General features: G+C 39.4%; 1 protein-coding gene across 5 annotated transcripts in view; it reads left to right on the top strand.

Annotated features, from left to right (window-relative positions):
• Positions 1-16,527, top strand: part of st18 (ST18, C2H2C-type zinc finger) — a 40,839-nt gene that overhangs the window by 18,933 nt on the left and 5,379 nt on the right. For 4 of the 5 annotated variants that reach the window (XM_023965310.1, XM_023965309.1, XM_023965312.1 and 1 more), the window contains 12 exons: positions 774-889; positions 3,078-3,129; positions 3,844-3,874; positions 4,077-4,264; positions 8,070-8,750; positions 9,396-9,530; positions 11,357-11,447; positions 11,534-11,626; positions 12,054-12,262; positions 12,430-12,629; positions 14,218-14,463; positions 15,971-16,080. In XM_023965310.1, coding sequence (XP_023821078.1) covers positions 774-889; positions 3,078-3,129; positions 3,844-3,874; positions 4,077-4,264; positions 8,070-8,750; positions 9,396-9,530; positions 11,357-11,447; positions 11,534-11,626; positions 12,054-12,262; positions 12,430-12,629; positions 14,218-14,463; positions 15,971-16,080 — 2,152 coding nt within the window. The remainder of the gene's footprint in view (positions 1-773; positions 890-3,077; positions 3,130-3,843; positions 3,875-4,076; positions 4,265-8,069; positions 8,751-9,395; positions 9,531-11,356; positions 11,448-11,533; positions 11,627-12,053; positions 12,263-12,429; positions 12,630-14,217; positions 14,464-15,970; positions 16,081-16,527) is intronic. The other variant, XM_023965311.1, reaches the window with a different exon arrangement.

The following is a 16,527-nucleotide window of genomic DNA, read 5'->3' as shown; positions in this document are numbered from 1 at the left end:
TCCCAGCCCATTCTCTCCTCTGCGGTGGGAATGCTGGCAGATGGGGTTAAGGGGGGAATGGGCTGGGCTCAAGGACAGTTAGCAGCCAGATTAACACATAGAAAATCTCATGCCGCCCCCCCTTCCAGCATCAGGCTGCTACCTCACTCCCCACCCCTGAGAAAAAGAAGAAAAAATAAAAAGCTCCAGTCGCGGTGAAAACTGCCCTCTGAGGAGTGCTGCTGATGTCGCGATGTGTGTGTTTGATGGGTAGGTAAGAGTATGATTCAGCAGATGACAAACCGGCTCAAACAGTAGCAGGCTAAGTCTTTTTCATATGCTAATGACAGGGGTTTGAATGCCCCCCCCCCCCCCCCGAAGTTACCCCCTTTTCCCCCCTCGTTTTGTGTTTTTTTTTTTCCTTTCCTGTGGAAATGTTCCCTGAGCCATAATTAAGGAAGTGTGTACATCTATATGTGTGTGTAGCAGAAATAAACAATTCCATAATAAGATCTGTGAAGTGAAAAAGCTTAATGTACTCATTGTGTTCATCCTTGTTTTCCCTCTTGGATATTTTGTATTAATTAGAAGGAAGCAATTTGATCTGTGTCAAGCAATCAATTTGCATCATGTTCCTTATTCCATGTGAAATATTAATACGCTGCTTCCACCCCCGTGTAATAAATGTCTCTCAATATATATAAATATATATATATATATCTGAGGAGAAAAGCGTTCAAAGTTTGACTGGTTTGGATGGCTGAGTTGAAAGTTTGTGTCTGTTTCTCCTCCAGATGATGAATTACAGCATCACCTCCTGAGAGATAACCAGAGTGAAAGCATCAGCCGGGGGCAGCACTTTGGATCTGGCACCTTGTCCTTCAGAACGCTCAGAAAACTGCAATCAGAGGTATGTATTCAGTCAGAAAAGACAAATAAAGCTTTTGAAGTGGCCTTTTGTTAGAGCTGGAAGTACTTTTTCATCACAATGATCACAAACTTAGGGTTTGACTGAACAACACCAAATACTGCTGGAAACATGTTTATTTTTTTTATTTTTTTTGCAAAAACAAGACAATAGAGACTATTAGTGTCACTGTGCAAGACTATTTATTTGCTTTATTTGCTACTTATAGCTTGAAAATGTCATAATTTGGTTGTGCATACAATAAGAGTAAAGATTTTATTGCAAAAATAGATGATCTGGATGACACTGATACAGATATTTTAACAGAAACTTCATAGAGATGCGATTAAAAGACCCATTCTGTGTTTTTTTTTATTACGCTTAATTAAACTTGGGCCCTCATTTATGAGGTCTAGGTGAGTCCAAACTGTTAATGTAAGAATGAAAGGAGACCAATGACTCACAGAAGATGACAAGAAGATAAATGAAATGTCAGAGACACAGGGGTCAAATTCATAGAAAAATGCTCACCAGAGATCTGAAATATTACCTTAAGCAAGCAAATGCTTAAAAATAATCCTAATCATCCCAGTTTGAATCCACTCAGATTTGATCTAATATTAAAAATAAAATAAGAAATTAAAAAAACCTGCATATTTGCAAAAAAAGTAAATAAAAAATAAAGGAACTCTTTATGTATTTTATACTGTATGATATTACAATCGCACCGTTTTTAATGTTTCTAATCTAAAAATCTTAATCAGGTTTATGCCAGACTAACAGATATAAGGACATATGTGTGATGTTTGTAAGCAATAATGACTTCTCCTCTTCAAACAAATTTCTCACAACTGTTTTTTTTTTTCTATATTGTTATTTGTCATCAAATTAAATCAAATCGCAGCTTCTCCTTATGTGTCGCCACAGAAGGAGAGACAGTTGCTGAGGAATGTAAACCATTTTTCAATGTACCGGTTATTTTCATCAAACACGTCGGGTTTGGTGCGTTCTCTACTCCAAATGCACCTTTTGTTTTTTGTTATTTTTTACAAATATACTATAAAAAGCTTTCTATCGGATCTGTAAGAAAGTTTTTGTTATTAAAATATGAATTTATTCTTCAGTGCAGGAGTTTATGATGCAGCAGACGGGCAGATTATAGGAAATCAAGGAGTTATTTTGGTAAAAACTTAAATAATGTAGTGAGAAATTGAAAAAAAAAGTTGCAAAATTCTGTTTTTTTTTTGGTTGCATGATAGATTATCTTGTGAAAATGCAAATGCTACAACACGGTTACATGTCCAATGATACCAAAACCAGTTTAAAAAATACGTTTGAGTGACACTTCTAAAATGTCACCTCAAGAGTGACTCAGTGGTGATATTTTCCCTCACTGATAACATGATGTGAACTTTGATTAATGTCCATGTTATATTTTCAGTCTGCATGAAAACATTTTGCCTTAAGACCAACAAATTCCCCGCAAAAACATTGCAGCATGATGTCTGATGTGGAAAAAGTGTTACAAACTAATAAGGCATGTTCATTTTTGCAGAATGTAATCTATAGTGTTTGGGAGTTGTTTGTCTCAATAGGCTGCAGTAATCAAAAGTAATGAACCTATTATGAGCAGGACCTCTGAGGGCCCAGCGTGGCATTAAGAGTGTGGCACATAAAAGGTTTATTAAAGGAAATTAAGGTCCATCACTGCCACACCTGCTCCCCTATTATAAATGTATGACAGGTCAGTGCCTTCAATCACAACAGCAAACGAGAGAGAGGAGTCATGTTTCCCATTACCGGGAAAAGTAACAGCATATCCTATGACTCATAGATTTCACTGGCCTGTGACCACAAAACGCCACCATCAGCCTGGAATAATTATGTTTAATAGGTTTTATTTGAGATCCACAAGCAACAGCCAGTGAGAGTGGACGGATTTTCGACACTATTTTTGTCAAAACACTCACTATCAGGCGCCGCCTGTACTTAAATGACATTATTCTGTGTCATTAGGTTTTTACACGCCTTTGAAACTTTTTCTCCCCTTCCACTGTGTTTGCATATTATCTGTGTTTTTTAGCAGCCCGTTCACAGGAATAGGTTTTGCAGGCTCGACGTGAAAAAATAATAAACTAAAAGCCTCTCTCAATTCAAAATAAATTGGCATTGAAATGTGTATTTCTTCCAGATGGATTCTGAGGGGGAGGAGCAAACCTTGAAAACGTGTCACAGCGGCTCAGGTGAGCTCAGACTTGACCGTCCACTTGTGTCTGGCGCACATACGTCCACGCTCACTTCATCTCCACGGGCTAAGGGGTGTCGGTTCAACAATCCAACTTTATAACTGCCAGCTGTGCATATTATCTTACCGCGCTGAAGAGCTCTGCACTGCCGTTTCATTATTCAGAGGGGAATACCTTCATTAAAAGCTGAACGCTGGTTCAAATTAGTTAAAGAGTGTATATAACGTGAGACTGAAAAACCTCTAAACTGAACGCGCTCAGGGCCTCTGAGGCCTTTCCCGCTCACGCTGGAGCCGTTGCCACATCTGGACAAAAATTCATAAAAAAATGTGTTACCGTTGGTTCTGCCTGGTGGGGGGGAGGTGGCGGAACTTGTGAATGAGATTCATGCGAACTGCCACGCGTTCCCGGAGAGTGTGCAGAGTGATTGAGAAGCCTTTTTTCAAATCAATGGAGTCCCCCCCCCCCGCGCTGATGATGGTGCCCGGACGCCATCCTTGTAAAATCCAAGCTCAAAGGCTGGTGTCCACCCAAGTTTATCGTCCCTAAAACGTTATCTGCAACTCAAATATTGACTGGAGGTCGTAAAATGTCATCAGCAATAGTTCAAAAGTAGTGAGCTGATGTGGATCTGAGCTGTGTTGACAGATGCTGTGCCACCATAATGCAAACACTACTTTTCATCTTTTATTTCTTCTTCTTATTTCAAAGGGTTGGCCGAGTGCATCACTGAGACGCACAGGTGAGCTTTTATTGTGAAAAGACTCTTTTATCATCACGCCTGAAAGGAGGTATTTGGGTCTTGTATTCAGAAAGAGGCTTTTAGCTCCATAACACATTAAAAAACAGAGTTTTTTTTTATATTTTTTCCCCCCCCACTATCTTTGGACGTTACAAATGAGCAGCACAAGGTCTCAGTTAACCTCCCTTTGCTTTTTGTCCAGCCCATATGCGTCCATGGCGAGGAAGAGGAGCGCTCAGGAAGGGGTGCAGGGTGCTCCTGTCAATAAGAGGAAGTCCCTCCTGATGAAGCCCCGCCACTACAGTCCCAGCGAGGCATGTGAAGAGGAGAGCGAGGACCTGGCACCGCCACAGGACAAAGAAGAGCTGAGGAACATTGACACTCCAGCAGGTAAACAGATGTCCTGTTGTTTTGTCTGTTTTGATGAACAATTGACGCTGAATTTTAAAATCCCATCTGTTGCATTCTTGTTTCCCTCCCTCCGCCATCAGCCAGCAGCCGCAGTCATTGTGCAGTGGAAGTGAAAGACTACACTGCTGGATCCGTATTAGTTGTGTCCCCCAGTCCACAAATTGAAGTTTTGACAGCTGATCTGCCATGATATTTTTGGCGTGGCTTTACCCCCTCTTGATGAGGCCAGCTTTCAGACCCCCTCATCTGTCCTTTTACAATAGCCAGTCCAAACCCATTGAGGCCATACAATGACAACCTGAATGGAGGCGTTCACCAGTTCACTTTCATTTATATTAAGCGTCCTTCTCCCTTTTATTTGACATGTTATTGAAGATGCCTGTTGTGAAAAACAAATTAGTTTTCCCTGTCTCTGTTCCAGTGGAGCTTTTTTTTTAAAAATAAAATAAAATTAAAAAAAGTTTGTTTTTCTTTACTAATAATTAAAAAAAAAAGTTTCTTTTTTTTCCTAATCGACCAAATTTTGTGCATTTTGCCAGTAAAGTCGGCGGCGTACATGTGCATTCTCGCCCACCATAATCTGCACTGATTTGGTATATTTTTAACGATGTAACTAAGCAACAAACGTAATTGTCCCTTTCAAAAGCTTTTGTTAGCCCCTCTAACACAGTCTAATACATAATTAGGCATAATGTCTACAGCTCATTATAGTACACGTGTGTAGTTTAATGGACCAGGATAGTAGCTTACTGAATTGTGTGGATTCATTGGAAATTGAATTTATTTGTTTTCTGGGTTCATATTACATTACAATTATTGGAGTAATTCACTTTGCAACACCAGGTTTTTTGTTTTTTGTTTTTTTAATCTTTTGTTGACTTTTGTGTGTTTTTCCTGAGTAAAAACTGATATTCTCAGAGCTGTTTTGCAAAAAAACAAAAAAACAAAAAAATAATAAATAAAATCCAGCCAGATTTATATAAATACAAAAAAGTCTAAAATGTGTTAAACAAATAAGGACTACAGATGAACATATTCTGTACATGTTTTGCTGTTGTTAGATTTTTTTTTTCCCGTCTTGGAAAAGTGAAGCGAAGACTGTCAGTTTTTTTTTTTTTTTTAATTTAGTGGGAAGCCGGTCATATCTGCATTTTAACAAAAAAAAATAGGGAGAGAGGAAAAAAAAAAAATAAGCCGCTTGTTTGGTTGAGCGTTTAACTCTAGCCAACTGCAGCCCTGCTGCAGAGTGCTGGTAATGGCTATTCTGGAGTACAAACTGTTCACCTGTTCCAACACACAAACCGTCGGAGGGATCCAAGTTTTTTCTCCTCCATCTCTTTCCTTTTTCTCACCACACTTGTGTGTCTGTGTGTGCTTGTCTGACTGCATGTATGGCTGTGTCAGGCCTGGGAGTCCTTTCTGGATGAAAAACAAAAACCTGTGTCGCCTGCCTCATCAGTGTAAACACACAGAACTGGCTGTAATTTTGATTTCAACGTTTACACACACACGCTTTTTTTTTTTAAATACTTTTTTCTTTCAGATGGGAGAATTGACAAAAGGCACATTAAGCCAGACGCGTCAAACTCTTCTGCTTGTTAATGCACAAAATCGTAGTTTTGTTTCCTGTATAATGCCTGGGATGTTAAAGCCCTTTTGGTAAAGGATTAAGTTTTTGCCTTGGTCTCGTTGGTAAGTTCTCCGCTAATGCCTCTATTCCCGTCGTCCTACCGAGTGACTGTGATCTGATTGTCACAATCCCTGTCTGTCTATCTTCTCAATCTGTGCAATCCTACTTTGCTTTGGACTTTAATGTCAGGCCACTTAAATGGATATGGAAATCCAGTTCGGCTTACTAAAAGTTTAAAAAAAAATAAACTGAAATCTCCATAGTGCAAAGAGCTTTAATAAAGCATAAGTTTGAATGTTTTTCATGGATCAAGAGAGATTTGGTGGAATCAATCCAGATGATAGCTTTCCATTGTTAATCACTGACCATGACTTAATATGATCAGTGGTCTTAATAAAGTGTTGTTTCAGTCAGAAGCGTTTTGAGGGATCACCATAACCCTCTTTGCCTCCGATCATCGGGCTTCTCACAGTCATCTGGCATCTTTCTGCGCGCCGGGATTTACATTAAAACACAGTCTGAGGTCAGAGCAAATTCAATTATCAGGAGCACTAAGCAAAATAAGATGGGGAATAAAAGTAAAAACAAATGCAGTATAATAGTATTATACTGTCACGCCCACACATTTTAAAAAATTGTTTGCAGCTTAAATATGACTACAAGAAATAAAGGATTTTAGAGATAATCTGTTTAAATTCTAAGATGTCATTTTTACATGTAGGAGCAACTACCCTAAAGTAGTCTATTTAAATATACAAGTATACTTATTTATTATATACTATCTTGTAAACTTGAATTCTTCCAATTTAGTCTGAAGTAGTATTCAGTTACTATACTTCCTACAATACATGTATGTGGTTTATAGCAGGGGTCCATAACTTGAGGTTCCACGCGTAGCTCTTTTATTCCTCCATAGAGGCTCTTGGGCTTTAAGAAAATGCTAACCCTTTGAACAAACAATAGTTTTTCTTAGCATTTATCTTTAGATTTGTAAAGTAAGGTGATTCCATCAGAGTAAAATGAACTTTTTTTTTTTAATCACGGCAGATTTGACAAATAAAAAGATGATTAAAGGGTTAATATAATGTCAGAGCTGTTTGTTATTAGAATGAGCTTAAAGCACATATTCTTATCTCCAGCGGTAGTTTCCTGGTCTACAGTAAACTTTCTACACCTATACTCAAGTATTCTTCATAAAATAAACTTCAAGTAGTGTAGTACTTTTTGTTAAGGGGAAAATTTGGCACATTTAGATCTTAAAACTGTCATCAATATACATTTTATGTCTGTAAAACATTTTTTTAAATGCATTCTTTCATCAAAAACAAACACTTTTTTGTGACTTAATGAACTTTTGTTTGCATGTAGTAATCTGTCATTTAAGAGAACTCTATTTTACTGCACATCAATGATTTGTGATATTTTTCACTAACTAAGCGTTTCTTTTATTGGTCCTCCTGGCTGCCAGGATAACTCTCTGATAAATACGATTCCGGCAGCGACTGAAGTGTTCGTCTGTTTTCTGCCACACAAACACACAGCAACATGTTGCAGAGACTTCCGTCTTATATCTCCTTGTTTGTGTTTTTATTTTTTCCTCTTCTCTTCCATCTGTGTTTTCAGGAATCATCTTCACTTTCTGTGTTCTCATTCCTAGAAACAACAATTGCTTGTTTTTGAAATCAAGGTTTGTCGGTTGACAACATGTTGCTACTCAGCCCGCACTTCAAAAATACACCAAAGTAATAAAGAAAATGATGTTTTGTGTCCACCGCCATGTAAATCCTTTCATAATCTTGCTCTAAATCTGTCTTGGTGTGTTGCTTCGATTGGAGACAACAAAGTGGAAAGCAATTCTGCTTCTCACATCTAAGTTTCATGTTGAAGTAAAAAAAATATGTTTTTCCACATTAGATTTAGCCGGAAATTTTGCAACCTGGTTGTCATTTTCCTCGCAGCGTGTTTTCTTATAAATCCTCCTGGTTTTATAGAAAACATGCTTTTCCTCATAAAGAAGTAACACAGTTTTTAAAACCTTAAAAGGATTTCACAGATTACCAGGGACATGGCATTCTTTTGTTGCTAAAACTGAAGGGTCAAGAGCATCACGTTCAAGGTTCGAAGCTTTAAGAATGTGTTTTTGCCGTTTTTCAGATGGAAACTTTCAAAGGATCAACGGCGTGGCTGACGGCGGCTACCCCTGTGCCGGAGCCAAGTCCTGCAGCCCGCTCGGCTGGTCTGAAGTCACTTCTAATGGCTCTCCACAGTGTGAGGTGGACTCATCTGAGGCTGCATTGGCAGAGGAGGAGGATGATCTTAATAATGACGAAGAGGACCAAAATCTGGACAGGATGAGTGGCACATCATCGCCGCAAAGTCCCTACAGAAACATGGCCAAGTGGGAGCCTCTGTCCCTGTCTGCCAAAGACAACAGCCCCTCTGAAGACCTCTCCGGCAGGAGCGACCACCTGAGGCAGGAGCTTCTCCCCGAGCTGAGAGGATCAATCGGCAGAGTGAGCAACTTCCAGGCTGAAGCCTTGAGATACAAGCTGCTTTCTGCAGAGGAGGACAGCGAGGGGGAGGCTGAGGCGGAGAGGCCTCCCCGGCTAGACAGCTGGGCCCTGGGCCTCCGAGAGAGAGGCCTTGATATGAGTCGCGGGAGTGTGAACCTGAGCCTTCTGGAGCAGGCCATCGCCCTGCAGACGGAGCAGAGGCAGGTCCTGCACCACGCCTACAGAGAGATGGACCGTTTCCTCATGGAGCAGATGACCAGCGAGAGGAGGACGCACAGGATGATGGACATGGACTGCAGACTCAGCTACAATGGAGGAAAAGGTATCACCAGGTTGTTATGGAAATGACAAAAGCAGCCCCTGCGTGCAGCGCACAGGAAACAGACTTCTTGTGATTTGGGAGATTGAGTCCAAAATGAACAAAAATAAATAAATAAAAAATGCTGAGAGGAATAAAAGAAACATATGCGGGGGGGCGGGGGAATCGCAGGGTGGAAATCCTCTTAAGGCCTAAAAACATTTTGGCAACAAGTAAAGTAATAAATAAACAGACTAAAATAAAGAAGAACAACATTTTCTGATGGAATTGGTGCTACTCAGAATATTGGATTTTGATAGGAATAAACTGGATATTTAACCATGACCATAAGTCTTAAATCCCCCCAAAGTACCTCTCATGTTTCCCTCTGATTCTTCAAATGACTGCAGCTAAATGTGTAATCCTAGATGTAATCTTTCGATGGATGGGCATTAAGAAGTGAATGTTAAACTGCAGCCTTAACTAAAATGACAGATTAATAGATGCATGTTGTGTGGATAAAAAAAAAAAAAGTGTCTGGCTTTGCATGATATTTCAATCTGATATACATTTAAGACAAAAAGCTTTCGTGTCTGCTTCATTTTCACATTTAAAGACAGAAAAAAGGTTGCATTGGCAGTAAAAAACCCTTTGTTGCTGTGTTTGCAGATTCCCCCCGCACAGATAAAAAGGATGTAAAGTGTCCAACTCCTGGCTGCGACGGCACCGGTCACGTGACGGGCCTGTACCCACATCACAGGAGCCTGTCTGGGTGTCCTCACAAAGTCCGAGTCCCCCCAGAGAGTGAGTCACAGAAGCAGCACTGTGGATTATTTCCACACAAACGCAGAAAAAAACCCACCAGTTTTTTTTTTTTTTTTTTACAATTTACAATCAGCCACAGTAGTTGAAATCCTCTTAGTTACCCCAAAGACAAGAAAGGCACGCCTGGTTCAAATAAAAGATGTGCGGGAAACTTTTCAAATAAACTTAAAGGATTTTTCTCCCCCCCACCCCTTTTTTTTCTCTTTTTTCCGTAATGTGTTGTAATGTTTGAATACTGACTCCCCCCCCCCCCCCCACACACACACACACACACATTGCCGATTGTTAAGTCATTTCAATGTAACTCAAAAAACGCTCAACATTAAACACCAATGTTACAAAAGGAACAGAAAAAGTAATTAACTTTTTCAAAAAAGCATATGCTCTTAGACTGGAGGCAGTATTTGCAAATCAAAGGGCTTGAAAATGCAGTATTCAAAAATAAATAGACAACTCCAACAAACTAATTGGAGGATGTGTGTGGGGAAGAAGTTTCTAAGGATGCAGAGCGGACCTTTAACAACGCATTTGTTTTTGAAGAATATAATCATCCGCCTTGTTTTTGTCCGGCGGTGCACTAAGCTATTTACATTTCAGCCACATTACTGCGGGGAAAAAAATAGCTTTTTCTCTTTTCCTGTCTTTCTGGGATCTTCTAGGAACACACTGAAACATACTAGTTATTTTAATCTGAAATGAAAGCCTGAAAATATGTGTTTTATTTCCCTGTTTATACATATAGGTGTGCTAGGGGCTTATGATTCTGTGGATATAGACCCACTGTGATGAAAATTGTGTTTTTTATAAATTCTTTTTGAAGATGGAAGACATACGTAAAGCTTAAAATGGCATTTTTAAGTATTTCTTTATGCAAATTGATGAGCAAATGGCTTTTGCCTTTTGCCTTGGGGAGGGGAAGGGGGGCGGGGTTGCTCCGTGCCATTAGCTCCCGCCACAAATCAGGAGAATTTCAAATGAACTACACTGAAAAAATGTTCTTTTTCAAAACAAGTTAAAAAGTAAAAAACTTCAAACTATTCTTTTCATCCTTTTAAGAGAAAAAATCTGCCAATGGAGCGAGTAGAATTTATGCCTTTTAAAGACAAAACAAAATCTTGAAAGTAGCTACAAATACTCATATTTAGGCATATTGCTCTAGTAGTTGGAAATGTTATATCCTAAAATCTGTGTTTATTGCTTAAAAAATAATTGGATATCTTTAAATTTGCCATATCAAATAAATAAATCATATTCTAAGTGGTAAAACAGTCCATCTATCTTCTTTTCTGAACCATTATTAACTTTTTGATGTAAATGTGTCTTAAAAATGACTTCCTGTTGTTAAACACACTTCTACTATGAGTCAAACCAAAGCTAGTTTTTTTCTTGAAATAAGTCCACTCCCCATTCACAGATAAACTTTGATATCATTATATAAAGTATAACCAACCGGTTCGTTAGAACTTTTGCTTAAAATTTGATGTTTTAAGTTTAAAAGAGGCAACAAGATTTATTCAAGGTTTATGGTTTTAAAATAACATTACATTACATTCACTGAAAAGTTTCTTGTAAGTTAGTTTTGCTTTAAATTAAGTTTAATAAGAGATTTAAACTAGAGACTAGACAAAATTACTTAGCAAGATTTTATGTAGTTGCAGTTTCCTGCTGCTCTGCAGAAGCTATGTCCGAAAATATGCCAGGTTTTAAAATTTTGGCCAAAAAGGGCACAGTCGCTTTGATCAGAGTGGGTTTTTAATTGTTTTGTTTGCTAAGGTTATATATATATTTTTTTTATATTTTGTCAGTTCTGGCCATGCATGAAAACGTCCTCAAGTGCCCCACGCCGGGGTGCACAGGGAGGGGCCACGTCAACAGCAACCGCAGCACCCATCGGAGGTACGTGACAGAGATCCGCCGCAGTAATGCACTCTTTTTAAGCTTTACTGAGATGAAATGATCTGATGGATGTGCTCCCCAACCAGTCTCTCAGGCTGCCCCATCGCTGCTGCAGTGAAAGTCTCCAGACCTCAGGAGGAGAGCCTGAAGTGCAGGCAAACCCCCGACCGCTCACCCAGGTACAAACTCCAGACTCAACTCCACATTTTTCCACTTCGGCTCATCTGTGGACTCCAGCTCCAGCTGAGAGTTCAGCAAAAGATGAGGGTCCAGGATTTCCATTTCCTGAGCCCACGCAGGCTTTCCAAACAGACACAAGCAACGGTTGCCGGCCCTGTGAGTTCATCTCGATTAGAGATGATAAAAGAGCAGAACTCTTTGTTCCCTGTGGATCTATCTTGGGCAGACTGCCCACTTCCACTATATTAATTAGTCTGGCAACCTGGCTGTGGATCTACAACACACATCACATCCCAGACTCTCTGTCCAAACGCGTTGGCATCCCCCAATGCTTAAGCACAAAATCTAGATTTGAAATGGAATTTTCAGAGGACTCTATGATGTTTTTTCCCCCCAAACATTTCTATTGTCTGTCGTTTTTTTCAGGGCCATCGGTTTGATAAAGAAGTTTGAAATGAACCAGCTCAACTACAGACTCTCTCATCCTGTAGCCACCTTACAAACCAGCCTCACAAAAGATCTGGACAAGTACAGCAGGATCCGTTTTGATTACGCCAGCTTTGATGCGCAGGTCTTTGGCAAACAGCCCCTCCTCGGGACCAACCCTGAACAGGAAATGCCCCTTTACCCCGACTGTAAGTTTCATTCATTCTGATTCTGATGCAAATCAGATTCTAAGGAACTCTTTGTGTCGCTGATCCCAAATCTGAGCATGAAAAGTGTTTTCTGTCCACTTCTGTGTTTGGGTTTGAACACCTGGCATCCCACTAACTAAATGGTGCACTAATTGCTTGTATTTTAGCACCTCAACAGTATCCTGGCTTTCTTGGTGCTCCAGGTGGCCGCCTGCCTGCATCTGGTCAGCACAGCCCGCTGAGTCCATTCAAGAAAGAGGACGATCCGCAGGCCACAGCCGCAACAGCCGCCATCCTTAACCTCTCCACTCGCTACCGGAAGAATGTGGAGGCTGTCGCCGGCCAGCCTCTGGCAACCACAACAAAGGTGATCAAATTAGCCCACTCAGAGAAGGATTTAATGTGGTCATTTTCCCTCTTTTTTGTCTAAAAGAGACATCAAAAGATTTGGCAAATTGAGGAGTCGAGTTGAAAACTTGTATGCTTACATCAGAAAATAAGAAAATAAACCACATTTTTCATTTAAACGCATTACTTTTTTTTTTGGAAAACACTGTATTTTGTTTTGACATCAGCTGGCGTGTAAAAACCTTGAACTGCTGTTCTGAAAATGCATCTTGCCCGCTGCAGATGGCGGAGGATATTTTGCTTAGTTATATGATCCAGGATAGGCTGCGTGTCTACACCAGATCGTCCTTAAAAGCATCCTTGAGGATTAAGCCAATCAGCTAAAGGAGTTAACATATCAGAAGTTCAATTCACACAAAATCCCAAATCTTCACAGGAACGCCGGATTCGGATCCAAAACCGTCTCGCAGCCATTTTCGCCAACATTGTTTAATATTGTGACTTTCCTCTCAACTAACTTCATGATTAATATTGATCACATTCTGTGTGTTACATACGCGCACACTGTACTGTAGATGATTCAAGGTTTCCACACCTACTCAACACAGATCCTTGTCTCCCAGCTTGTTGAGCCGAGAATGTGGCCCTGTACCAGGTACCGGCCCACTGAATGAATAAAACAGTGTTAGCAAGTTAATCATCTGTTCTCGTTTACAGCTTTAGTTGTCTTGGATAGACGTACAAAATGAAGAACAGCTTTCGCGTCTGAAAAGCGGACCATATTTAGAGTGTTACATCTTGGGGATTTTTTAACTCGCATGAATACCAAGTACGTTCCACTGAATCTGCGACAGAAAAATGTCGTGTGAAGCATGAAAGCAGGCGTTTTTCGTGCACTTTGATTGTATTCTTGGCTGATTCATTCATTTATTTAAAAAACAAACTCTTCGAGTTGGTGCTTTGATCTGAACAAATCCCTAAAAAAAAAAAGGCATAAATGACACATGTAGAATATTTAGTCCCAAATGTGATTTGAGCAGAACTTTTAATACCCCAGCACAGGCCTAAGTCATCAAGTTGCTGCGTTTCGGCACAATAGAAAAACAACAAACACATCTGTCAGCAGGGAAACTTATGCCACATTAAGCTTTTTTAATTTTTGTAATAATAATGATGACCTAAAACCAGCAACCCCCCCCCCCCAACCCCCAGCTGCCATCTTGGTTGTGTGTCCTAGAAAACAGAGGACACAGCTGTCACTGCAAAACTACACACAAGTGATTATTATTTGTGTGTGTGTGTGTGTGTTCAGCAGAATTAACGCTGGCTTAGTTTAGTACCTTGTCTGGTGTGAGATAACCTCCGTTTGCATTATTTAAAAACACTGTTTGCGTTTCAAGTCACTTTTCATGTTTACAGAGGAACGTTGTCGGGTTCAAGTCTCCCGTATCGGCGCTGCCGTATTAATGAGCTTTCTTACTGTCTCATTTACATTCCTGTCTGTGTAATTAGGCGACGCCTTCTATTTTTATCCAGGTTTTAGCATGTTTTTGTTTACACCTGGTTCTGAAGCGCCGCTGTTCTCTGTCTGACATCTTGGTCCTCAGGACATGGCCATAGAGGTGGACGAAAACGGCACCTTGGATTTGAGTATGAAAAGGTGCAAGGAGAACGGAAAGGCCCAGAGCAGGACGCCCCCAGAAGCCCCCCTGTCTCCTCCTGAGTCCGCCGTGGCCAAAGGCGGGAGCGTCCTCATCGGCCCCGCCTTCTACCAGCCACTGTGTGAGAGAGACAGCTGGGAAAGCTCCCTCCCCGTCCATTTTAGCAAAGCTCACATTTTACAGGACAAAGAGGTAACCAAATATTCAAGTAAGGGGAGTTTACAAAAAATAGACATCCTAATATTGTAAGAAATAATAACAATTAGTACATGGGAGCTCGTTTTATGACAATAAAAATTCTATTAGAAATATTTTTATTGTTAAAAACTTCTGAGCAGTTTAAAAAAAAGTGACATTTTTGAACTTCTATATGTTATGAGGTTCTAAACAGCACTTGAAAAAATGATCCTCTCATTAAAAAGTCAAAAAATATTAACTAAAACACTTTTTTTAATTAAAAGTGAAAATATCTGCCAACAGACCCAGTAGAATTTGTAAAGTTCTGCTCTTTTGATTTAACATTTCCTCTTGAAATTAGCTAGAGACACTCATATTAGGGTGTATTACTCTAATACTTAGAAAGTTATGCATTAAAATAAATGTATATTGTCAGAAAAGTAATAGATCTTTAACGTAGGTATGCACTGTACAATCAGGCCCTATAAAAATTAGTCAAAAAAATAAAAATAAAAAAAAGGAAAAATCTGCCAATGGGGTGAGAAAATAATTCTTATTTCCAGAAAAAAATTCTACTTAACCAAGATTAGTTTGTCTTCAACTAAGGTTATTTTGCCGTCTTAAGAAGATTATTTTCCTTGTAAGACAGAAAATAAGACATTTTTTATTAATACGTGGGTCTTTTTATTTACTCAAGATTCTGTTTTTGCTTTTTATTTATGTACACACATGCTTTTACTTTACCCCCAAAAATATTAAATTTTAGGAGCTACAACAGTCCAAATATCCTTAATTTTAGACCAATTAAAATAAGACAAGAAATTCACAATTTATCAGAAATATCACTTAAAATAAGATGTTTTCAAGATTTTATGTTTTAACAAAGTTGTTCAATCTTTAGTTTGTTTTGACTTATATCAAGTGTAAAAAGGTATTCAAACAAGAAAGTAAACCATAAATTGTAAGATTTAGCTTGTTTTTTCATTTTTGTTAGCTTTAGGCATTTTTCCATTGTTTAACATAAAATTAAACAAGTTATTTTTCAGTTTTATTTTACTCTTTTTTTAAATACATTTGTATTTTTGAAAAAATAAATCTAGATTTTTCTCTTTAGAGAAAGTTTTAGGAGCAAACTGACTCTTATTTGGACAATTTCCGCAAATTCTTGTCTTGTGTGCAAACCTGACTCAGACTCCAAACTTTTTTTGTTTTTTTTACGTTTTACTGATGCTTGCGGAGTTTTCACATCAGCCTGCTTTTAAGTTTCAATCTTGTTTGTGGAACCAGCTGTTAAAGCTGTATTTGGATGGCTGCACAGCACAAACACCTTGTGGATTATGCATCACTTTAAAAGCGTGACTTGAGGATCCTTACGCATAATCTTTTTTTCTTGCACTTTAACCCCCTCAAGTCCCCTAAGAGTATTACTCTGGGATTACATTAATTATTCAGTTTTAGGTCACAGGAGAGTGACTTTTGGCCTTTAGGAGAGCCAAAGCCCTGTTTTTGTCTTTCTCCACAGGACGACTATGAGCAGATCTCCTTGGAGGACCAGCACTATCTAGGAGACAGCAGCATGTTAAGCCCCAAAGCCAAGCTCCTATTACGAGATTCAAAGAAAGAGCTTTTGAGGTACGTGGGTTTGAGCATGTGAGGCATCTCACTGCATCTTCATTCAGTCAAGTGTAAGCTGATCTTCCCTTTTTAACTTGGCAGATGGTCAGTATCAAAAAAAACAACCGAAAAAAAAAAAAGTGCAACCTCAAACCTCAAAGCGCAAGAAAGATTGATTTAAGTGGGTCAGAAACACACAAATGAAGCTGACTGTGTTGCATATGGTTGTAACTGGTATGTCTGCAGGTTCATGTGGAGAAGAATTGTATCGGAAAGTGAGTTTTCTCCCTGTATGTCCTGTAAAAGCTTAACTCTTCTAGTTAGAGTGCATGCTCTGCCAGGTCTCCTCACCAGAACAGTGGGGTCCTGTAGTTCCTGCGGCACAGCCTCACGCTCAGAGACGCTCACAGATCCCGTTCAGCCAAACGCTGCACCACCAGTTCCTACTAAACTTCTCGCTGTACT

This window comes from Oryzias latipes, chromosome 17 (assembly GCF_002234675.1).
Source record: "Oryzias latipes chromosome 17, ASM223467v1".
Classification (NCBI taxonomy): Eukaryota; Metazoa; Chordata; class Actinopteri; order Beloniformes; family Adrianichthyidae; genus Oryzias; species Oryzias latipes.
This window is presented reverse-complemented; position numbering and strand designations above follow the sequence as displayed.